General features: G+C 47.5%; 1 protein-coding gene across 4 annotated transcripts in view; it reads left to right on the forward strand.

The window, feature by feature from the left end:
- LOC121554627 (mitogen-activated protein kinase kinase kinase 4-like) overlaps positions 1-24,047 on the forward strand; it is a 73,310-nt gene that overhangs the window by 20,083 nt on the left and 29,180 nt on the right. For 3 of the 4 annotated variants that reach the window (XM_045216937.1, XM_045217011.1, XM_041868316.2), the window contains exons 2-9: positions 2,988-3,187; positions 3,508-4,082; positions 4,171-4,800; positions 5,049-5,576; positions 7,886-8,149; positions 8,343-8,495; positions 15,552-15,709; positions 15,870-15,986. In XM_045216937.1, the coding sequence (XP_045072872.1) occupies positions 2,988-3,187; positions 3,508-4,082; positions 4,171-4,800; positions 5,049-5,576; positions 7,886-8,149; positions 8,343-8,495; positions 15,552-15,709; positions 15,870-15,986 (2,625 nt within the window). The remainder of the gene's footprint in view (positions 1-2,987; positions 3,188-3,507; positions 4,083-4,170; positions 4,801-5,048; positions 5,577-7,885; positions 8,150-8,342; positions 8,496-15,551; positions 15,710-15,869; positions 15,987-24,047) is intronic. The other variant, XM_045216955.1, reaches the window with a different exon arrangement.

Here is a 24,047-nt window from a genome sequence, read left to right on the forward strand (position 1 = left end):
TGGACAACTAGTTGCATCCAAAGTCGTTTTTTCCCCACAATTGCATTTTGAATTGTTATGCAATCACAACGGGCACACGAGGGGGGAGAGAGTGTGTGTGTGTGTGTGAGAGGCTTACTCATTACAGCAGCCAGCCACAGCGAAACGGGCAGGCACAGCGGCAGGGCAGACACTTTTTTATTACAGGAATCATGAGGATAATGCACTACTGTTTCACAAATTCATGGTTTTATCCGCTAAAAAAATAAGACGATTGAGGTGACCAGGTAGAATGTGCAGCTCGCACCAGCGCGACCAATAAAAAATGTACTTGCACAGCCAAGTCAAAAGGTTGCATTTTCCGGTGTCTGTCTGTCTGGCCCTCTGTGGTACATAGCCTACACATTATTGCTACTGTTGGGGGAGCATCGCCCCTGCGTTAAAGGGATAGTTCGACATTTTGTCAATTAAGCCTGTTGGGGAGCTGAAGGAAACAGCTAGACAGTAAGACTCCAGACAAATGTCTGATATTTCACCATATTCCCTATATAGCAAATATGGTGCCGTTCCCTATGTAGTGCTATAATAAGGAGTATGGTGAAATATCAGACAGTCGTGTTTACCTTAGAGATGTGAACAATGAACACCCACCACAGTCCATTATCCTGTCTGTCTGGCCTTCTGTGGTCATACACAGCATTGGTACTGTTGGAGGCAGTGGAGGCTGCAGACCAGACAGACGTCCTAGTCAAACCCGTCATCAGTCAGATGTACCTAGAGCAGTCATCAGTCAGATGTACCTAGAGCAGTCATCAGTCAGATGTACCTAGAGCAGTCATCAGTCTGATGTACCTAGAGCAGACAGTCATCAGTCAGATGTACCTAGAGCAGACAGTCATCAGTCAGATGTACCTAGAGCAGACATCAGTCAGATGTACCTAGAGCAGTCATCAGTCAGATGTACCTAGAGCAGTCATCAGTCAGATGTACCTAGAGCAGTCATCAGTCTGATGTACCTAGAGCAGTCATCAGTCTGATGTACCTAGAGCAGACAGTCATCAGTCTGATGTACCTAGAGCAGTCATCAGTCTGATGTACCTAGAGCAGACAGTCATCAGTCTGATGTACCTAGAGCAGACAGTCATCAGTCTGATGTACCTAGAGCAGACATCAGTCAGATGTACCTAGAGCAGACAGTCATCAGTCTGATGTACCTAGAGCAGACAGTCATCAGTCTGATGTACCTAGAGCAGACAGTCATCAGTCTGATGTACCTAGAGCAGACAGTCATCAGTCAGATGTACCTAGAGCAGACAGTCATCAGTCTGATGTACCTAGAGCAGTCATCAGTCAGATGTACCTAGAGCAGACAGTCATCAGTCTGATGTACCTAGAGCAGACAGTCATCAGTCAGATGTACCTAGAGCAGACAGTCATCAGTCTGATGTACCTAGAGCAGACATCAGTCAGATGTACCTAGAGCAGACAGTCATCAGTCTGATGTACCTAGAGCAGACAGTCATCAGTCTGATGTACCTAGAGCAGACAGTCATCAGTCTGATGTACCTAGAGCAGACAGTCATCAGTCAGATGTACCTAGAGCAGACAGTCATCAGTCTGATGTACCTAGAGCAGACAGTCATCAGTCTGATGTACCTAGAGCAGACAGTCATCAGTCTGATGTACCTAGAGCAGACAGTCATCAGTCAGATGTACCTAGAGCAGACAGTCATCAGTCAGATGTACCTAGAGCAGACAGTCATCAGTCTGATGTACCTAGAGCAGACAGTCATCAGTCTGATGTACCTAGAGCAGACAGTCATCAGTCTGATGTACCTAGAGCAGACAGTCATCAGTCTGATGTACCTAGAGCAGACAGTCATCAGTCAGATGTACCTAGAGCAGTCATCAGTCAGATGTACCTAGAGCAGACATCAGTCAGATGTACCTAGAGCAGTCATCAGTCAGATGTACCTAGAGCAGACAGTCATCAGTCTGATGTACCTAGAGCAGACAGTCATCAGTCTGATGTACCTAGAGCAGACAGTCATCAGTCAGATGTACCTAGAGCAGTCATCAGTCAGATGTACCTAGAGCAGTCATCAGTCAGATGTACCTAGAGCAGTCATCAGTCAGATGTACCTAGAGCAGTCATCAGTCTGATGTACCTAGAGCAGTCATCAGTCAGATGTACCTAGAGCAGTCATCAGTCAGATGTACCTAGAGCAGTCATCAGTCAGATGTACCTAGAGCAGATCATCAGTCAGATGTACCTAGAGCAGACAGTCATCAGTCAGATGTACCTAGAGCAGTCATCAGTCAGATGTACCTAGAGCAGACAGTCATCAGTCAGATGTACCTAGAGCAGTCATCAGTCAGATGTACCTAGAGCAGTCATCAGTCAGATGTACCTAGAGCAGACAGTCATCAGTCAGATGTACCTAGAGCAGTCATCAGTCAGATGTACCTAGAGCAGTCATCAGTCAGATGTACCTAGAGCAGTCATCAGTCAGATGTACCTAGAGCAGACAATCGGTCTGGCAGCAGCTGCAGCATCGCCACTGCATTAAAGGGATAGTTTGACATTTTGTCAATTAAGCCTTTTTTCTACTTCACAGAGTCAGATGAACTCATGGATACCATTTGTATGTCTCTGTGTGCAGTTTGAAGGTAGTTTCGCGAGCCATTGCTAGCTAGCATTAGCGCAATGGCTGGAAGTCTATGGGAGCAGCTAGCATGCTACCAATTGCAAAAATCTCGCACTATCCCTTTAAGTGGAGAGCAAACCCACTGCATGAGAGTAGATTGGCTGGCTGCCTGCCATGGATAGGCTGACACCTGGGTTGGATAAATAGGGAATCATGCCAACTCTACTCATGTACATACTTTCTGAAAAATGTTTTCTCTCTGACCACACCCCTTATCTCCTCCACAGGACGTTTTCCATTGATGACTCTAGATTTGTTTCCATAGAATCCCTACTAAACAACTCTACTTGTGTCCCGCAGGCAGGCCAATCCCTCAAAATATGGTTTGGGGCATCAGAGTTGCGAGGTGGAAGAGTTGTGGGACAAGCCCAGCGAGGAAGAGGAAACTCTGTACGGCATGCCTCCCCCCTGCACCCCCCGGCAGATGAAACGCATGTCGGGGAAACACCAGAAGAACAGCCAAGGCCAGGGCAGGTCGGCTGGACGCTTTCCTAACAAAGGTAAGTTAGGGGGTAAGATGGAGGCAGTGGTCACCTAGTCAGAGGTAGAGAGGACGGGTGTAGTGTGGTAAACATGTCAGGCAAACGCCAGAGGAACAGCCAGGGCAGGTCATCTGGACGCTCTCCCACCGGACACTCTCCTTACAAGGGTAAGAGAGAAATATATATTAGATAAACCCAATCTACCTGTTAGGGTAACTGCAACCAACATAGTGGCCGGCATTTGGAATGAGTCAGTAGCAGTGAGTAAAGTAACCACAGCGAGTGGATTTTCTTGAGGGGTAAAGGTTCTGTTATTGGTTTTCCTCTCTGTATCTCAGCAGACGAGCAGACGGCCCCCTCCAGCCCATCCCAGCCCAACCACAACAGACCCAGAGAAGGGGCCGAGCAAGACCGAGACCAAGACGCCCACCTCCAGCCCCCGGAGGCCGAGCAACATAACTACAAGTTGGACAAGAAACAGACCGACCCTTCTGAGGGGATCCAAATAAACGTAAACAAACAAACTGAGGATCAACAACACAGCTACAAACAGGGTAAAAAACAACGCGCCACCCAGCGTTCCAGTGAGAGAGACCACAAAAAGACCTTCGACGGTTCCTTCATGCTGGACCCGCTCTCCAAGACCTCCATCCCCTTTGGTGGAGGCTCAGCCCTCAACATGGACCCCAGGAAACCCTACCTGTCACTGGGCTGCGGCAGCGGCAAGCTCCTGGTCACTATGCCTCACCCCATGGCCCATCGCACCCATCGCCAGACTTCCCGTACAGACTGCCCCGCTGATAGACTCAAGTTCTTTGAAACGCTAAGGTTGTTATTGAAGCTCACGTCCATGTCGTCCAAGAAGAAGGAGAAGGAGCAGCGAGGTCTGGAGAACACGGCCCAGAACAATGAGGTATTTGACTGATTTATTTCTATATTTGTTTATTCATTTATTTATTACTGGTATATTTTTTTATCTCGCTCTCTCTCCGAACACGCAGGTGGTGTGGCTGGAGCTCCAGGCGTGGCACGCGAGACGCTCCGTCAATGACCAGGACCTGTTCCTGTTCACAGCTCGTCAGGCCATCCCAGACATCATCAACGAGGTGCTCCACTTCAAGGTCAACTACTACATCCTGAGCCCCAGCACCGTTGGCCTGGGGATGGGGGTAGGAGTGGGAGTACCAGGGGCATCTCCAGACCAGGGGGCCCAGAGGACTCTAGTGTTCACAGAGCCAGGCTGTGGAGGTCCAGGCCTGGAGCCCAAGCAGAGGACTCCAACACAGGGCTCAGAGACTGTTTCTGGGGAGGAAAGGGACTCTAACCAGATTGCTGCTGGTGGAGCTCCAGAAACTAACCACGCTGTTTCAGTCAACCCGTGGGGCTTCAGCGCCTGCCCCTCCTCGGCGGTAGACGCGGCGGCCCCCCTGGGCTCAGGGGCGGGGTACAGGGAGCATCTCCAGCGCCAGCGGCTGGCCTTCGAGCAGGTGAAACGGGTGATGGAGCTGCTGGAGTCAGTAGAGGCTCTGTACCCGTCCCTGCAGACCCTCCAGAAGGACTATGAGAAGTACGCGGCCAGGGACTTCCAGGGCAGGGTGCAGGCACTCTGTCTCTGGCTCAACATCACACAGGTACAGTTTTTACTGCATGCACATTGAAAGTAATACCAGTAGCTGGGCAATGGGAACAGGATTGTCCTCTCAATAGCCAAACAATCCCTTTTTTGATCTCTTCTGTGGTGGCTCAGTTGGTAATGCAGGGTGCTTGCAACACCAGGATCATGGGTTTGACCAATACAAAAACATGTAACCAATAGGACTGCGAAAATGTTTCAATAAAAGCGTCTGCTAAGTGGCATATATCTGTTATTATCACTTAGGATCTGAACCAGAAGCTGCGTGTCATGGCCACTGTCCTCGGCCTCCGGGACCTCTCCCGTATCGGCTGGCCTGTCTTCGAGATCCCCTCGCCACGCTGTTCCCGCGGCGACGAAGACGAGGGTGAAGATGAGGAGGAGAACGACTCCACGGCAACCTTCACCGCTGGCGACAGCGACGGAGAGGACCGGGACCTAGTGGAGGAGGGGGGAACGGACGAGCCCCGAGGGGGCGAGAAGATGGGTGAGCCAGGAGAGGGAGAGCTCTCCCCCTGTTTGACTCCTAAATTCCCCCACTTACTATCCGAACACAAATTCCTCCCAGCGGCCGGGACTGGGACTATAGAGATGGTGTCAGGGGGAACAGGGACAGGAGGGATATACTGTCCCACAGCCATCTACAGACCCTTTGTAGATAAGGCCTTGAAACAGATGGGGCTGAGGAAACTGATCCTGAGGCTACACAAGCTGATGGACCCCTCCCTCCAGAGGTCCCGGGCAGCCCTGCTCAGCCACATGCCTGCACAGGAGGTAAGAGAGCGAGAGTTGCCATACTGTTTTAATGCGGTATCCAGATTGTCATACCTTCATACCGACCTTGTGCCATACCGGGATATTCGGTAATACCAGCACTGAACACGAGGTGCTATTTTCAAACCCCACTGATCTTTTGTTATCCGAAGGTAAGCAATGCTAACAAGTACATGTAAAATCACATAGAGAATGCTAACAAGCACATTGCAAACATTTTCTACTGTCTGACCTAAAGTATTTCCAGGACAGACATCCCAGCTCATAAAGTTATACGTTATAAGTTAAGTAACAGAAAAATGCTGCTCACAGTTTGCTGCACAAAACAAATATTAGCCAACTTAATAGTTATAAGATATATAGCTGGCAAACATTTATACTGAACAAAAATATAATCGCAACATGCAACAATTTCAAAGATTTTACTGAGTTACAGTTCAGATAAGGAAAACAGTCAATTGAAATATATGCATTAGGCCCTAATCTATGGATTTCAAATGACTGGGAAGGGGCGCAGTCATGGGTGAGCCTGGGAGGGCATAGACCCACCCACTGGGGAGCCAGGCCCAGCCAATCAGTAAGAGTTTTTCCCCCTCAAAAGAGCTTTATTACAGACAGAAATACTCCTCAGTTTCATCAGCTGTCCGGGTGGCTGGTCTCAGACAATCCCGCAGGTGAAGAAGCCTGATGTGGAGGTCCTGGGCTGATGTGGTTACACGTGGTCTGCGGTTGTGTGGCCGTTTGGACGTACTGCCAAATTCTCTAAAACGATGTTGGAGGCAGCTAATGGTAGAGAAATGAACATTCAATTCTCTGGCAGCAGCTCTGGTGGACATTCCTGCAGTGAGCATGCCAATTGCACGCTCCCTCAACTTGAGACATCTGTGGCATTGTGTTGTGACAAAACTGCACATTTTAGTGGCCTTCTATTGTCCCCAGCACAAGGTGCACATGTGTAATGATCATGCTGTTTAATTAGCTTCTTGATATGCCACACCTGTCAGGCAAAGGAGGAACGCTCACTAACAGGGATGTAAACACATTTGTGCACAAAATTTGAGAGAGAGAAGCTTTTTGTGCTTATGTAAAATTTCTGGAATCTTTCATTTCAGCTCATGATACACGTGACCAACACTTTACATGTTGCATTTATATTTTTGTTCAGTATAGTTGTAAATTCCATGCTTTAACTACATCACCTGACGCGTGCTGTACAACAGTGGGTGACTCACAAGGCTCCGGTCTCTTGTCGTTGTGTGCTTGTAAACAAACACCATGTGACTGGGGACTACCGGGAAGTTTCATAATGAAAAATTATGTGACCGGTGAAATGAAGAACGCAATCGTCTTTATCTTCTAACATATTGAACAAGTTGACTGCAGGTATTTACTTAGAAAGTAGCTACAAATATTCAAATGTATAAAACAAAATCATAGTTTTGACGGTATTGAAAAACCATCCCGCAGGTGTTGGATATTGAATGAGAGAACTCTGCACACTGCAATCGATTCTCCTGACAACTTCTCTCATAGGTCTTCACCGGGTCTCGAAACATTGAGTGGTTGAAAGGTTGTCGTCAATTAACTACATGGATTGCAGTGTGGAGTCCCTATCTATGGATTTCACACTATCATACCCATCCATACTGTGCAGGATCAGATATTCACATTGTCCTTTCCATCACAGTTCCAGCAACTATAGCGGATGGTCCTTGCTATCCGGGATCCTTGGGACGACCCTATCCCCCATTGAAGTTGACATTTTAAAATGGTTAAGGTTAGGTAAGGGTTAAGGTTAGGTTACACCTCGATCACACCGATAGCGTGATGAATTAGTCCCTGATTTAATTTTTAATAAGGCTTAATGGAGGTCGTTCTTCTAGTCTTCTCCATCACATCTGGGAAAGCAAATATGAATGCCAATCATGCAATCTTTTTTTGCACAATCACAAATGACCCTCATTCATACATAATTACAGTTAAATTGATTTCCAACAAAGCTGCCACTGCACTGCAAGGTCCATTGGCAAATACGGTGTGCTGGTTGAAAAACAGTTCACCACATACTCAACTTGTAAACAGCAAGAGATTTAAGCTAGAAATGTACACTGCTCTTGTTAGGGATATTTGGAAACATTTTCTTCACAGTTGACCAGTCGAATTGACCAGTTGAATAGTCAAGAGGTTTGGGAAACTGCATTCCACTATGCTTACCTCATCACGCCGTCCTCACCCTCTCCTGCTCTGTAGTTTGCCGACATGCTAACCTCTCTGTGTATTGTGTGTTTTGTATGCGTGACTACCCCTAGTTCACGGACTTCCCAGACCCCATGCTGTACAGTGACTACCTACCAGAGCTGTCCCGCCACCTGTCCTCCTGTAGCGCCCCCTGTGGCCCGGAGCTGGGGGCGGACCAGGTCTCTTGGGAGGAGCTGCTGGACATGGACCTCCCCTCGTTCCGACCTGCCTTCCTGGTCCTGTGCCGGGTCCTGCTGAACGTGATACACGAGTGCCTTAAACTGAGACTGGAGCAGAGGCCTGCAGGGGAGCCTTCACTGCTCAGCATCAAACAGGTCAGCAGGCACACTGTTTTGCTATCTCTATTGTCGGATTCACTCTATTGGGCCAACCAGAACAGTACTGTGCTGGCTCAGATATTTTCCTTTAAAGCACAGTTCTATCGTCTATGGTGGATGTGTAACCAGGCCAGCCTATTACAGCTTGGCTTGATGCCCATGCTAACCGGAGTCTCCATCTGTCCTGTAGTTGGTGCGTGAATGTAAGGAGGTGTTGAAAGGTGGTCTCCTGATGAAGCAGTATTACCAGTATATGCTGACGGGGCTGGTCACAGACCCCCAGGGACTCCAGACCAACGCCAACATAGACGAGTTCGAGGACGACCTCCACAAGATGCTGATGGTAAGACAGACCTACTGAGTCAGGATTAGTGTTGCAAAATTCCCCGGTTTCCAGAAATCCTGGTTGGAAGATTCCAGGGGTATGAGGAAATAAGCAGGAAATCCAGGAATCCTCCAACCAGGATTTCTGGGAAACCAGATCATTTTTGGAAAGTTACAACCTAGACAGAATCATCATGAAATGATAATAAGGCATAATAAGGGGGTCATACATGCTTATGTCAAGTCTTATAATGCATTATAACTGCACCATAACATAGAGGAGATGGAGAAGGACCTCCACAAGATGCTGGCTGTAACACAGACGAGCTACTGAGTACTAAACTGTAGAAGATGCAGTGGATCATTGGATCTCCACTGAACGTACTGTTTAGTCCTGGAATAAGTTCAACCTGTGTCTGGGAAATGGGGCCCTAAACCATTGAAATGTGCATTGATCAAAGTGTGTGCATCGTGCAGAGACTCTCTTCAATCCCATCTTCCTGTACCTTAGCTTCTCTGTATGGTGTAGAATTACCCCAGAGTTTACTTCCTGTACCTTAGCTTCTCTGTATGGTGTAGAATTACCCCAGAGTTTACTTCCTGTACCTTAGCTTCTCTGTATGGTGTAGAATTACCCTAGAGTTTACTTCCTGTACCTTAGCTTCTCTGTATGGTGTAGAAGTACCCCAGAGTTGACTGAGCTCAGAGAGTACAGCTTCTGCATCATGATCCTTTAACCAGGGGAAGTTACACCCTATGGGCCCTGGTCAAAATAAGTGCACTAAATAGTTTTAATGTCACATGCACAAGTACAGTGAAATGCCTTTCTTGCAAACTCAAATCCCAACGATGCAGTAGTCAATGTAATACTAGAAGAAATATGAAGAACACAATAAGTAAGTAAGCATATTATATACAGGGTCAGTTCCAATACCATATTTACAATGTGCAGGGATACTGGAGTGATGGAGGTAGATACAGTAGGGGAAAAAAGTATTTAGTCAGCCACCAATTGTGCAAGTTCTCCCACTTAAAAAGATGAGAGAGGCCTGTAATTTTCATCATAGGTACACGTCAACTATGACAGACAAATTGAGAAAAAAAAAATCCACAAAATCACGTAGGATTTCTAATGAATTTATTTGCAAATTATGGTGGAAAATAAGTATTTGGTCAATAACAAAAGTTTCTCAATACTTTGTTATATACCCTTTGTTGGCAATGACACAGGTCAAACGTTTTCTCTAAGTCTTCACAAGGTTTTCACACACTGTTGCTGGTATTTTGGCCCATTCCGCTATGCAGATCTCCTCTAGAGCAGTGATGTTTTGGGGCTGTCGCTGGGCAACACGGACTTTCAACTCCCTCCAAAGATTTTCTATGGGGTTGAGATCTGGAGACTGGCTAGGCCACTCCAGGACCTTGAAATGCTTCTTACGAAGCCACTCCTTCGTTGCCCGGGCGGTGTGTTTGGGATCATTGTCATGCTGAAAGACCCAGCCACGTTTCATCTTCAATGCCCTTGCTGATGGAAGGAGGTTTTCACTCAAAATCTCACGATACATGGCCCCATTCATTCTTTCCTTTACACGGATCAGTCGTTCTGGTCCCTTTGCAGAAAAACAGCCCCAAAGCATGATGTTTCCACCCCCATGCTTCACAGTAGGTATGGTGTTCTTTGGATGCAACTCAGCATTCTTTGTCCTCCAAACACGACGAGTTGAGTTTTTACCAAAAAGTTCTATTTTGGTTTCATCTGACCATATGACATTCTCCCAATCCTCTTCTGGATCATCCAAATGCACTCTAGCAAACTTCAGACGGGCCTGGACATGTACTGGCTTAAGCAGGTGGAAACGTCTGGCACTGCAGGATTTGAGTCCCTGGCGGCGTAGTGTGTTACTGATGGTAGGCTTTGTTACTTTGGTCCCAGCTCTCCGCAGGTCATTCACTAGGTCCCCCTGTGTGGTTCTGGGATTTTTGCTCACCATTCTTGTGATCATTTTGACCCCACGGGGTGAGATCTTGCGTGGAGCCCCAGATCGAGGGAGATTATCAGTGGTCTTGTATGTCTTCCATTTCCTAATAATTGCTCCCACAGTTGATTTCTTCAAACCAAGCTGCTTACCTATTGCAGATTCAGTCTTCCCAGCCTGGTGCAGGTCTACAATTTTGTTTCTGGTGTCCTTTGACAGCTCTTTGGTCTTGGCCATAGTGGAGTTTGGAGTGTGACTGTTTGAGGTTGTGGACAGGTGTCTTTTATACTGATAACAAGTTCAAACAGGTGCCATTAATACAGGTAACGAGTGGAGGACAGAGGAGCCTCTTAAAGAAGAAGTTACAGGTCTGTGAGAGCCAGAAATCTTGCTTGTGTGTAGGTGACCAAATACTTATTTTCCACCATAAATTGCAAATAAATTCATTAAAAATCCTACAATGTGATTTTCTGGATTTTTTTTCTCAATTTGTCTGTCATAGTTGACATGTACCTATGATGAAAATTACAGGCCTCATCTTTTTAAGTGGGAGAACTTGCACATTTGGTGGCTGACTAAATACTTTTCCCCCCCCACTGTATGTATAGGGGTAAGGTGACTAGGTATCAGCAGCTTGTATGTGAGTGGGTGTGTGTGTAGAGTTGGTATAAATATGGCCCTGTGAGTGTGCATAGAGACGGTGCAAAAAGAAAAGGTCAATAAAGATGCAAGGTAAAGGCTGATAGTCGTTATAGTATAGAAGTAGATCTAGATATACAGTAGATAGTCTGTGTAGCTGTTTATTTACCAGTCTTATTGCTTGGGGGATAGAAGCTGTTCAAGATCCTGTTGGTGCCAGACTTGATGCTCCGGTACCGCTTGCCGTGCGGAAGCAGAGAGAATAGTCTATGGCTTGGGTGGTTGGAGTCTTTAACAATTTTCCGGTCTTTCCCTCCACACCGCCTGATTAAGATGTCCTGGATGGCAGGGAGCTCGGCCCCATTGATGTACTGGGCTGTCCCCCCCGTTTCCTGTAGTCCACAACCAGCTCCTTGGTCTTACTGACGTTGAGGGACAGGTTGTTGTTCCGGCACCACACTGCCAGGTCTCTGACCTCCTCACTATAGGCTGTCTCATCGTCGCCGGTGATCAGGCCTACCACCGTTGTGTCGTCAGCAAACTTGATGGTTTTGGAGTTGTACGTGGCCACGCAGTGGTGGGTGAACAGGGAGTACAGGAGGGTCTAAGCACGCACCCCTGAGGGGCCCCCGTGTTGAGGTTCAGCGTGGTGGAAGTGTTGTTTCCTACCTTCACCACCTGGGGGCGGACCATCAGGAAGTCTAGGATCCAGTTGCACAGAGAGGCGTTCAAACCCATGTAGTCAATGAACAGCATACTCACATAGGTATTCCTCTTATCTAGGTGGGTGAGGGCAATGTGGAGAGCAATTGAGATTGCGTCATCTATGGATCTGTTGGGGCGGTATGTAAATTGGAGTGGGTCTAGGGTATCTGGGATGATGGAGTTAATGTGTGCCATAACCAGCCTCTCAATGCACTTCATGATTACAGATGTGAGTGCTACAGGGCGGTAGTCATTGTGGCATGAAGCCTTAGAGTTCTTGGGGACAGGAATGATGGCGGTCATTTTAAAATGTGGGGATTACAGACTGGGACAAGGAGAGTCGAATATGTCTGACAGCTGTTCTGCGCATGCTCTGAGAATGCGCCCTGGAATACCGTCGGGCCTTGCGGGTGTTGACCTGATTTAAAGACCTTTCTCACGTCGGCCTCCGAGAGCGAGATCACCCAATCCTGTGGGTCGGTGACTCGCCCTCACACCAGGCACGATGTTGTCAATGCGTGCATAAAATTCATTGAGTTTGTCTGGTAGAGAGGCATCGTTGGGCAGATCACTGCTGGGTCTTCCTTTGTAATCCGTAATTGACTGTAGCCCCTGCCACATGCAGCGGGTGTTGGAGCCTGTGTAATATGATTCCACCTTATTCCTATATTGTCCTTTTGCTTGTTTGATGACTCTGCGGAGGTCGTAGTGGGACTTCTTCTACTTGTTCCTGTCCTCAGCCGTAGCCTCAGGGTTGTCTGCGATAGCTCGGTGTGCGGTAGCCCTGAGTTTAGCGCCAAACTTGGTGTTAATCCAGGGCTTTTGATTGGGGAAGCAGCGAACTTCCTGTTTGAGTTTCTGCTTGTAAACAGGAAGCAGGAGTACATGATCTGATTTTCCGAATGGCGGATGAGGGAGGGCCTTGTATGCTTGCTTGTTGGTAGAATAACAGTGGTCTAGGACTTTATCGCCCCTAGGGAATTAATAGGGTGCCGTTTGGGACTCTACCAGATTAGGGAGGTGTACTGTATGAGAGGCTTGTGTGTCTCTCTGGATAGCTGGCCAGTACCCATGACTGAGGCTCAAAGGTATAGCTCCTGGTAAATCTACTTGAGAACACTGTGTGCTGATTTGTGGAGTGAGTGTGTTTTAACCAATCACTACAAAGCTGAAGCAGCACATGGTAGGGGTGTGGTAGGAATTGGCTTCAGTCAGTCACTGATTACTTCTCAGGAATTTGAGTCTGAACAGACTGCCGGCCGGTAGTCTGATAGAAACCTGATAAAACACGAAGTTCCTGAATTCCAAGAAGGCTCAGAACCACAGCACTATCAGGGTCAAAGTCTAGTCTACCGCCTGCTGCCAGCACTCAAAGCTTTACTTTAGGAATATCACAACCCTGCCCTGCAGAGCACAGGGGCTTGGAGTGCAGAGCAGAGGGGCTTGGAGTGCAGAGCAGAGGGGCTTGGAGTGCAGAGCAGAGGGGCTTGGAGTGCAGAGCAGAGGGGCTTGGAGTGCAGAGCAGAGGGGCTTGGAGTGCAGAGCAGAGGGGCTTGGAGTGCAGAGCAGAGGGGCTTGGAGTGCAGAGCAGAGGGGCTTGGAGTGCAGAGCAGAGGGGCTTGGAGTGCAGAGCAGAGGGGCTTGGAGTGCAGAGCAGAGGGGCTTGGAGTGCAGAGCAGAGGGGCTTGGAGTGCAGAGCAGAGGGGCTTGGAGTGCAGAGCAGAGGCGCCTGCAGAGCAGAGGCGCTTGCAGAGGGGCCTGCAGAGCAGAGGCGCTTGCAGAGGGGCCTGCAGAGCAGAGGCGCTTGCAGAGGGGCCTGCAGAGCAGAGGGGCTTGCAGAGGGGCCTGCAGAGCAGAGGGGCTTGCAGAGGGGCCTGCAGAGCAGAGGGGCTTGCAGAGGGGCCTGCAGAGCAGAGGGGCTTGCAGAGGGGCCTGCAGAGCAGAGGGGCTTGCAGAGGGGCCTGCAGAGCAGAGGGGCCTGCAGAGCAGAGGGGCTTGCAGAGGGGCCTGCAGAGCAGAGGGGCCTGCAGAGCAGAGGGGCCTGCAGAGGAGAGCAGAGGGGCTTGGAGAGCAGAGGAGAGCAGAGGGGCTTGCAGAGGGGCTTGCAGAGCAGAGGAGAGCTGAGGGGCTTGCAGAGCAGAGGAGAGCCGAGGGGCTTGCAGGGCAGAGGAGAGCCGAGGGGCTTGCAGGGCAGAGGAGAGCCGAGGGGCTTGCAGGGCAGAGGAGAGCCGAGGGGCTTGCAGGGCAGAGGAGAGCCGAGGGGCCTGCAGGGCAGAGGAGAGCCGGGGGGCCTGCAGGGCAGAGGAGAGCCGGGGGGCCTGCAGGGCAGAGGAGAGCCGGGGGGCCTGCAGGGCAGAGGAGAGCCGGGGGGCCTGCAGGGCAGAGGAGAGCCGGGGGGCCTGCAGGGCAGAGGAGAGCCGGGGGCCTGCAGGGCAGAGCAGGGGGGCCTGCAGGGCAGAGCAGGGGGGCCTGCAGGGCAGAGCAGAGGGGCCTGCAGGGCAGAGCAGGGGGCCTGCAGGGCAGAGCAGGGGGGCCTGCAGGGCAGAGCAGGGGGGCCTGCAGGGCAGAGCAGGGGGGCCTGCAGGGCAGAGCAGGGGGGCCTGCAGAGCAGAGCAGAGGGGCTTGCAGAGCAGAGAGGCCAATACAATAAGAATGACCGCAGAGGATTAATATATTCCCCAGTATCTCTGCCAATACAGAGCAATACCACCAGATGCCTTAGGGAGGATGGTATACAATATAGGGGGAATTTGTGTTAGGATAATGGTGGCGATATCACAAGCTCGGTTTCTGTCCAATTTGCGACAGATTTTAATGCGAATTTTATATTATAAAATCTGGATGAAATATATGTGTGTTTCCATCAGACTGACTTTGTTGTGGATTTAAGGCTGTACGTGATGACGTAGTGCACATAAAAAACACTTTGGCGCTGAAGTTTCTCCTGTACTGAATAAAAACACATGACTTTAATGTGTTTCTATTGTATTTTCCACTCTAGCGATTTAGATTTGTTACACAAGCTGTTGCGATAAATGGCAAACCTGCGCATGCATGCTCTCTAGACAACAGTTGGACAGGTTAGGTTATATGTTGAGATTGATAAAAGCAAAATAGTTATTTGTTAATTGGCAGCTAAGCACCGATCTTCATGTCACATACAAATGAAGACCCTGAATTTTATTGGAAAGGAGCATCAAGTTCATCACCGTGCACTTTCACCATCCTGTAGCCTAAACTGCATGCTTTTCCAAGTCGCAGTGGGAGGACAACACAACATAGCATCGAGTGACTACAAATTTACCTCGACATGATGGTTATTCTATCAACAATTGCGCAATAAATTGTTTCCACCGCAATTCGTCGCATAGTTTAATTTTACCAACACAAAAAGATCCCACCATGTCGAACAAAGAAATTGTCTGTCGACATTTATGAAATCGTACCGACACTTCCTGTTTCCATCACAGCTGTCATGATTTTTTTATACAGCATGACTTACTGGAATAGAAACTGTGGATAGAAACGTGGTTACTGGCACGTGACAATCATATGGTGGAGAAACCATGCAAAGCTATTGTCAAAACACACATTTAGGAACTGGATTTGATTATCACGTCTCAAACTTGAGACGAAACTAACTGCTGCATGCACCTTTTATTTAAATTAATAACATTGGAAATACACCTACCTGTAGGTAGGCAAAAAGATCCACTTAGCTGATGATCACAACACATTCATCCCTCTGTCTGCAGGTGTACTTTGACTACATGCACAGCTGGATCCGGATGCTGCAGCAGCTTCCCCAGGCCTCCCACAGCCTGAAGAACCTTCTAGAGGAGGAGTGGAACTTTACCAAGGTCATCACCCCCTACATCAGAGGAGGGGAGGCTCAGTCAGGGAAACTCTTCTGGTTAGTGTTTGACTGATTTTTGTTTCTTTGTTCTATTGTATCTCTTATCTCATTTTGAGCATCTATACTCCTTGGAAGCATCCAACTTGCTCCCTCTTCAACACTGTGTTTTAGTTAGCTCAGCTTGGCTAAAGATCCCACCCTGCCTCTTCTCTCTCAGTGATATTGCTGGGATGCTGCTCAAGTCCACTGGGGACTTCCTGGACGCGGGCCTGCAGAGGAGTGGTGATGAATTCTGGGAAAGTGCCGACGATAGTACAGCCTCAGACGAGATCAGGTATGTCTTATTTTATGTTTTAGATAGTAGGAACTGCCAGGGACCTCACGATACGATATTATCACCATACTTAGGTGCCGATACAATATGTATTGCAATTCTCTCTAATTTTATTGTGATTTTATGTTCCAAACATATTGCTCATTATATAGGTCTGCTGCAGAGAGACGAGAGCGTATGAGAAAATGGATTTTGATCAGTGATGGAAATAAAAGTGCTGAAAACCTTGTTGGCTCACTATTTTAAAAGAATATGGAGAACAAGGTAAAGGATGAAAAATACAGGCGTTTTGGTTCAGCCGACTAGCGCAACCTAGCAAAAAGTATATACACAGAGTATACAAAATGTTAAGGACACCTGCTCTTTCCATGACATAGACTGACCAGGTGAATCCAGGTGAAAGCTAAGACCCCTTATTGATGTCACTTGTTAAATCCACTTCAATCAGTGTAGATGAAGGGGAGGAGACAGGTTAAAGAAGGATTTTTAAGCCTTGAGACAATTGAGACATGGATTGTGTGTGTGTGCCATTCAGAGGGTGAATGGGCAAGACGTAATATTGAAGTGCCTTTGAATGGGGTATGGAAGTAGGTGACAAGTTTGTGTCAAGAACTGCAACCCTGCTGGGTTTTTCACGCTCAACAGTTTCCCGTGTGTATCAAGAATGGTCCACCACCCAAAGAACATCCAGCCAACTTGACACAACTGTGGGAAGCATCGGAGTCAACATGGGCCAGCATCCATGTGGAATGCTTTCGACACCTTGTAGAATCCATGCCCCAACGAATTGAGGCTGTTCTGAGGGGAAAAGGGGTTGGGGTGCAACTCAATATTAGGAAGGTGTTCCTAATGTTTGGTATACTCCGTGTATATATATAGATTTATACAACAGGTGGGTCTAATCCTGAATGCTGATTTGGTTAAAACCACATTCCAGCCGGAGTCTATTCCACAAGTTACCAACGGCTAAATCTATGACGTTAAAATGCCTATTTACTCTGTTCCAGCTGACTGCGCAATCCACTGTCTCATCAACCCAGCCAGGCAATTTATAAACTTGATCTCCACTATAAAAAAGCGTCTAGACATTATCTCATTTCTTTTAGACTAACATTTAGCTTTCAACAACGGAGATTTGTATAAACTTTGTCTGTCTCTCCAACATTTGCAACATTGTTTAAATATTCAAATTTGATCTCCAGCTGTCCCATGAACGTGTCGGGAGTGGGGATGATATATACAAAGAACTATCAATAGAAAACAGGTAAAACGAAACGAAGTGCAGCTAGTCTGCAGTCTTTCCAGCTTCAGTTTGAAGTGATTTGTGTTGTTGGCTAGCTCCTCTGAACAACAGTGTTCAGACGAGAGAGCACATTTTCTATGCCAGGCGAAATCGTGCATCATTAGCTCATTGTTATGGATGTATCTAAATAAATGTCACTAGAAAACAGCTTAAACAAACACAATTGCAGTTACTTTGCTGTTATTCTGGCTGCACTGTTTGACGTAACTGTAAATTAGCCGTAGTTGGCTAGCTAGCAAGCAAGGGATAAGAACGTTGCCAGCCAGTATGCCAATGGAACATTTAGAACGAAAGACTGGGTCGCGTCCATAGATACAGAACAAAAAGACTGAATGACTGGGTCGCGTCTCTGGCAGCCAAACCGATAGAACGAACAACCAGCCGGCTTGGGTAGCAACCCTAGATTTGTGTTGGGACTATATCTTGTGGAAGGATGAAATAGTATGAATAAAGTCATCAAAATAACGTTTTTAATGAAAATATGTCAACCATTATTTGAATATGTTGGTAACCCGTTGTATAAAAGTGATAACGTCCTCGAAGCCAGTGTTTGGTGGATATATTGGCACAGTTTGCCTCGACATCGTCTCGGGCCTAACAACACCTGTGCCAACATATCCTTCAAACACCAGCTTCTCGGGCATTATCACTTAACTATAGCCTAGCATTCTTCACAGCATTTAGAGTCATATACAATACATAATTGACTTCTAAAACAGTGTGTAACAGTTTCACATGCAATTGCTCAGACCGTGTAAAGATCAATATAAAAGCTGTGAGGCGCCTGTTTCTCAAACTAGACACTAATATATTTGTCTTGCTCAGTTATGCACCGGGGCCTCCCACTCCCCCAGTTTTCAGCTGTGCTAACATAATTGCAAAAGGGTTTTCTAATGATCAATTAGCCTTTTAAAATTATAAACTTGGATTAGCAAACACAACGTGCCATTGGAACATAGGACTGATGGTTGCTGATAATGGGCCTCTGTACGCCTATGTAGATATTCCATAAAAAAACTGCAATTTCCAGCTACAATAGCCATTTACAACATTAACAAATGTCTACACTGTATTTCTGATCAATTTGATGTTGTTTTAATTGACAAATAAATTGCTTTTCTTTTGAAAACAAATACATTTCTAAGTGACCCCAAACTTTTGAATGGTAGTGTGTGTGTGTATGTGTATGTGTGTATATATATATATTGTGACGTCACGAGAGGCTACACAGCTTTCAGCGGGATTGCTCAAGTAGTGCAAGGAGACAAGGTTCAAACAAAACAAGGATTTTATTATAGGTCTTGGGAAATTAACGAAAATATAACAAAATTCTGTTCTCTTGTGGCTCTTTAAGGGTTAACAGTTCAGGGATGTCTCTTCCACATCCAAAATCATAATTCTCACTCGCTCAGATAACTTTTCCCCAGCCTTACTGTAGTCCACGTTGCAGCTAGTGGCCAACCCAGCCAAAAGTCCTTCCAAATGTCTCTCACGTATTTCCACAGGTGCATATATCCAAAGGTGAGTATTTCCCAAAGGTAAGTATCTCCAAATCCTTATATTCCTCATGGGAGTGGACGTGCAGCACTCTTGTCCTCCAGAGAGCCCAGGTTGGAGACTGTGTCTCTTCCCTTCCCAAACCTTCAGCTCATCAGCTCCTCATTTGTTCCAGCTGCGTGGGAAGATTGGCCATAGAGGGGTGGAGTTCCCGACCATACCAGCAGATGGAGCCATAGCTGTCTGGGTTTGCAGCCACCTCAGGGGGATGTAACGTCCCTCCAGGACACAGCCTCTCGTGACATCACACATCCCCCTCCTCGGGACCGACGTCCTCGTCGGGGTAAAGGCAGCGAAGAAGGCATCACGCCGGGAGAGGGCGTCCGCATTGCCGTGGTGCTTGCCAGCCTGCTCTCTTTCAACTCCTCCACCTCTAGGACCAGGGACTCAGCCTCCTGTTGTCTCTCCTTGAGTTTCTTACTGAACGCATCAGCCTTGGTTTTAGCAGAGTTTAGCTTCTGTTGAGCAGCTTTCAGTTCCTTCTCTCTCTCTGCCTCCGCATTCTTCATCTTGTTCTCCAACACCTTGTACTTCTCCTCTGCCTTCTTCTGGACCTCCTTACTACTGCGCAGGGTCTCCTCACACTCCTCGATGGTCCTGCGCAGCCTCTCCAGCTCCTCCTGTTGCTTATGGAAGGAGCTCTGTTGGAGTTTAGCCTGGAGGATATCTAACTCTTCTGTCTTCATGTCTAACTGTTGCTTTAACAAACGATACCTCTCAGCGGTCCCCTTCAGACCAGACAGTTCTTTGTCCAGATTCTGTAGCTCCGTCTCTGTGTCGGTCTGGGCACCTGCCATCCCTATCAGAGCCCGGGCGGGAGTGAGTAACTCGGAGGATTGCACCGGAGCCTTCCCAGGATGAGTCTTGCCTCTCCGTTTCCGAGGTACTCGGGTTATCCTCTCCTGAGACTCTCTCCAGAGTGGGTAAAAGGCTGGGCAGTCTCGTCCAATTAGGACAGGGACGGGGAGGGAATCAACCACCCCCGCCGTCGTGTGTATGGTTCCCCGTGTGCTGGTCATTGTAAGTTCAGTAATGGGGTATTCTCTGGTGTCCCCATGGACACAGGAAACTGGGAGGACTTTCCCCGGGGTCAGACACGTTGGGCCCACCAAATCCTTACGCACCAGGGTGGCCCGGCTACCAGAATCCAGTAAGGCCTCCACATCATGGTGATTCACAGTTACCGGGCAGGTGGGGGGTCGATCTGGGCCGCCATCTACGACTCCCAAGAGCGAGGCAAACGGTGTGTGGGTGCTGAGCTGGAGGACTCCGCAGTGGGCATAGGTTCATCGGCTGGTTTCCCACACTGCCAGGAGATATGTCCCATCTCCCCACACCGGTAACACTGTCGAGTTTCCCCCTCCTGGTGTACTCTTCTTGGACCTGCCTGGTTTCTGGCTCCCCCTGGAGCCGGGATAAGTCCTGACGTGGCTGGGTTCGAGACCTTGGGGTCCTTTGGACGGGTTCTTCCCATTTGTGGTGGGGCCGCACTCCTGGGGTCTTTTCGGGAAGCATTCAGCATCTCCGCTGTGGCCTGGTACTTTTCCACAGCTTCCACGGTCAGATCAGCCGTGGTCAAGGCCTGTTGACTGATGAACCGTTTTGCCTCATAAGGCAGGGCGCGTAGGTAACGATCCACCACAACGGCCTCCACCACCGCCGCTGCTGTATTCCTCTGCGGATCCAGCCATTTCCTTGCGATTCGGACAAGTTCATGCATCTGCGCCCGAGGAGGTTGGTCTGGTTGGAAGGTCCAGCTGTGAAAGCGCTGGGCCATACCAAACTTTGTGAGTCCATATCTGCTGAGGATCTCAGACTTCAGGGCATCATAGTCAGTAACCTGGTCAGGGCCCAGGTCCCGGACAGCATTCAGCGATTCCCCGGTTAGAAAGGGGGCTAACAGACCAACCCACTGTTGCTTGGGCCAGGCTTCCCTAGTGGCCGTGGCCTCAAATGCATGCAGGTATGCCTCAATGTCATCGGTAGCTCCCATCTTAGATATAAAGTCACTTGCCTTTATTGGGCGGGTATTTTGGACCACCCTCTGTCTCTGCAACTGCAATTCCTCTGCCTTCAGAAGGTTGGCTTTCTTTTGCTCCTCCAAGAGAGCCACGTTTGCTTGCATCTGGGCTTGCTGGCCAGCAACAAGGGCTTTCAATATGTCCTCCATTTCAGTCGGGCGGGGAGCCTACGGCCAACTTGGAAAACTGGGTGATCAAACCTTCGGTATCCTCCTCTGACATGCACTATTAACGCTTGAGCGTGCCTGTATTCTCCACCATCTGTGACGTCACGAGAGGCTACACAGCTTTCAGCGGGATTGCTCAAGTAGTGCAAGGAGACAAGGTTCAAACAAAACAAGGATTTTATTATAGGTCTTGGGAAATTAACGAAAATATAACAAAATTCTGTTCTCTTGTGGCTCTTTAAGGGTTAACAGTTCAGGGATGTCTCTTCCACATCCAAAATCATAATTCTCACTCGCTCAGATAACTTTTCCCCAGCCTTACTGTAGTCCACGTTGCAGCTAGTGGCCAACCCAGCCAAAAGTCCTTCCAAATGTCTCTCACGTATTTCCACAGGTGCATATATCCAAAGGTGAGTATTTCCCAAAGGTAAGTATCTCCAAATCCTTATATTCCTCATGGGAGTGGACGTGCAGCACTCTTGTCCTCCAGAGAGCCCAGGTTGGAGACTGTGTCTCTTCCCTTCCCAAACCTTCAGCTCATCAGCTCCTCATTTGTTCCAGCTGCGTGGGAAGATTGGCCATAGAGGGGTGGAGTTCCCGACCATACCAGCAGATGGAGCCATAGCTGTCTGGGTTTGCAGCCACCTCAGGGGATGTAACGTCCCTCCAGGACACAGCCTCTCGTGACATCACAATATATATATATATATATATATATATATATATATATATATATATATATATATATATATATATATATATATATATATATATATATATATATATATATATATTATATGAAATTATTGCATTTATATTTTGTTCAATATATATATATATATATATATATATACTGAACAAAAATATAAATGCAATATGCAATAATTTCAAAGATTTTACTGGGTTACAGTTCATATAAGGAAATCAGTCAATTGAAATAAATGTAATTAGGCCCTAATCTATGGATTTCACATGCCTGGGCAGGGATGGAGCCATGGGTGGGCATAGGCCCAGCCTGACTCCGGTAAGACAAAGGGGTGGCGGTCTGTGTATATTTGTAAACAACAGCTGGTGCACGAAATCTAATATTAAGGAAGTCTCTAGGTTTTGCTCTCCTGAGGTAGAGTATCTCATGGAAAGCTGTAGACCACACTATTTACCAAGAGTTTTCATCTATATTTTTCGTTGCTGTCTATTTACCACCACAAACCGATGCTGGCACTAAGACTGCATTCAATGAGCTGTATAAGGTCATAAGCAAACAGGAAAACGCTGATCCAGAGGCAGCGCTCCTAGTGGCCGGGGACTTTAATGCAGGGAAACTTAAATCTGTTCTACCTAATTTCTACCAGCATGTTAAATGTGCAACCAGAGGAAAAAAAACTCTAGACCACCTTTACTCCACACACAGAGACGCGTACAAAGCTCTCCCTCGCCCTCCATTTGGCAAATCTGACCATAATTTTATCCTCCTGATTCCTGCTTATAAGCAAAAACTAAAGCAGGAAGCACCAGTGACTCGGTTAATAAGGAAGTGGTCAGATGAAGCAGATGCTAAGCTACAGGACTGTTTTGCTAGCACAGACTGGAATATGTTCCTGGATTCTTCCGATGGCATTGAGGAGTATACCACCTCAGTCCCTGGCTTCATCAATAAGTGCATCGATGACGTCGTCCCCACAGTGACCATACGTACAGTACCAGTCAAAAGTTTGGACACACCTACTCATTCAAGGGTTTTTCACATTGTAGAATAATATTGAAGACATCAAAACTATGAAATAACACATATGGAATCATGTAGTAACCAAAAAAGTGTTAAACAAATACAAATATATTTTGTATTTGAGATTCTTCAAATTGCCACCCTTTGCCTTGATGACAGCTTTGCACACTCTTGGCATTCTCTCAACCTGCTTCACCTGGAATGCTTTTCCAACAGTCTTGAAGGAGTTCCCACATGTGCTGAGCACTTGTTGGCTGCTTTTCCTTCACTCTGCGGTCTGACTCATCCCAAACCATCTCAATAGGGTTGAGGTCAGGGGATTGTGGAGGCCAGGTCATCTGATGCAGCACTCCACCACTCTCTTTCTTGGTAAAATAGCCCTTACACAGCCTGTAGGTGTGTTGGGTCATTGTCCTGTTGAAAAACAAATGATAGTCCACTAAGCGCAAACCAGATGGGATGGCGTATCGCTGCAGAATGCTGTGGTAGCCATGCTGGTTAAGTGTGCCTTGAATTCTAAATAAATCACAGACAGTGTCACCAGCAAAGCATCCCCACACCATAACACCACCTCCTCCATGCTTTACGGTGGGAAATACACATGCGGATATCATCCGTTCACCCACACCGCGTCTCACAAAGACACGGCGGTTGGAACCAAAAATCGCAAATTTGGACTCCAGACCAAACTACAAATTTCCACCGGTCTGATGTCCATTGCTCGTGTTTTTTGGCCCAAGCAGGCCTCTTCTTCTTGTTGGTGTCCTTTAGTAGTGGTTTCTTTGCAGCAATTTGAAGGCCTGATTCACACAGTCCCTCTGAAGAGTTGATGTTGAGATGTGTCTGTTACTTGAACTCTGTGAAGCATTTATTTGGGCTGCAATTTCTGAGGCTGGTAACTCTAATGAACTTATCCTCTGCAGCAGAGGTAACTCTGGGACTTCCATTCCTGTCGTGGTCCTCATGAGAGCCAGTTTCATCATAGCGCTTGATGGTTTTGCAACTGCACTTGAAGAAACGTTCAATGTTCTTGAAATGTCCCGTATTGACTGACCTTCATGTCTTAAAGTAATGATGGACTATCATTTCTCTTTGCTTATTTGAGCTGTTCTAGCCAAATAGGTATATCTTCTACCTTGTCACAAAATAACTGATTGGCTCAAACGCATTAAGAAGGAAAGAAAATCCACAAATTAACTTTTAAGAAGGCACACCTGTTAATTGAAATGCATTTTAGGTGACTACCTCATGCAGCTGGTTGAGAGAATGCCAAGAGTGTGCAAAGCT

Source organism: Coregonus clupeaformis, chromosome 1 (genome assembly GCF_020615455.1).
Source record: "Coregonus clupeaformis isolate EN_2021a chromosome 1, ASM2061545v1, whole genome shotgun sequence".
In the NCBI taxonomy this organism is placed as follows: domain Eukaryota; kingdom Metazoa; phylum Chordata; class Actinopteri; order Salmoniformes; family Salmonidae; genus Coregonus; species Coregonus clupeaformis.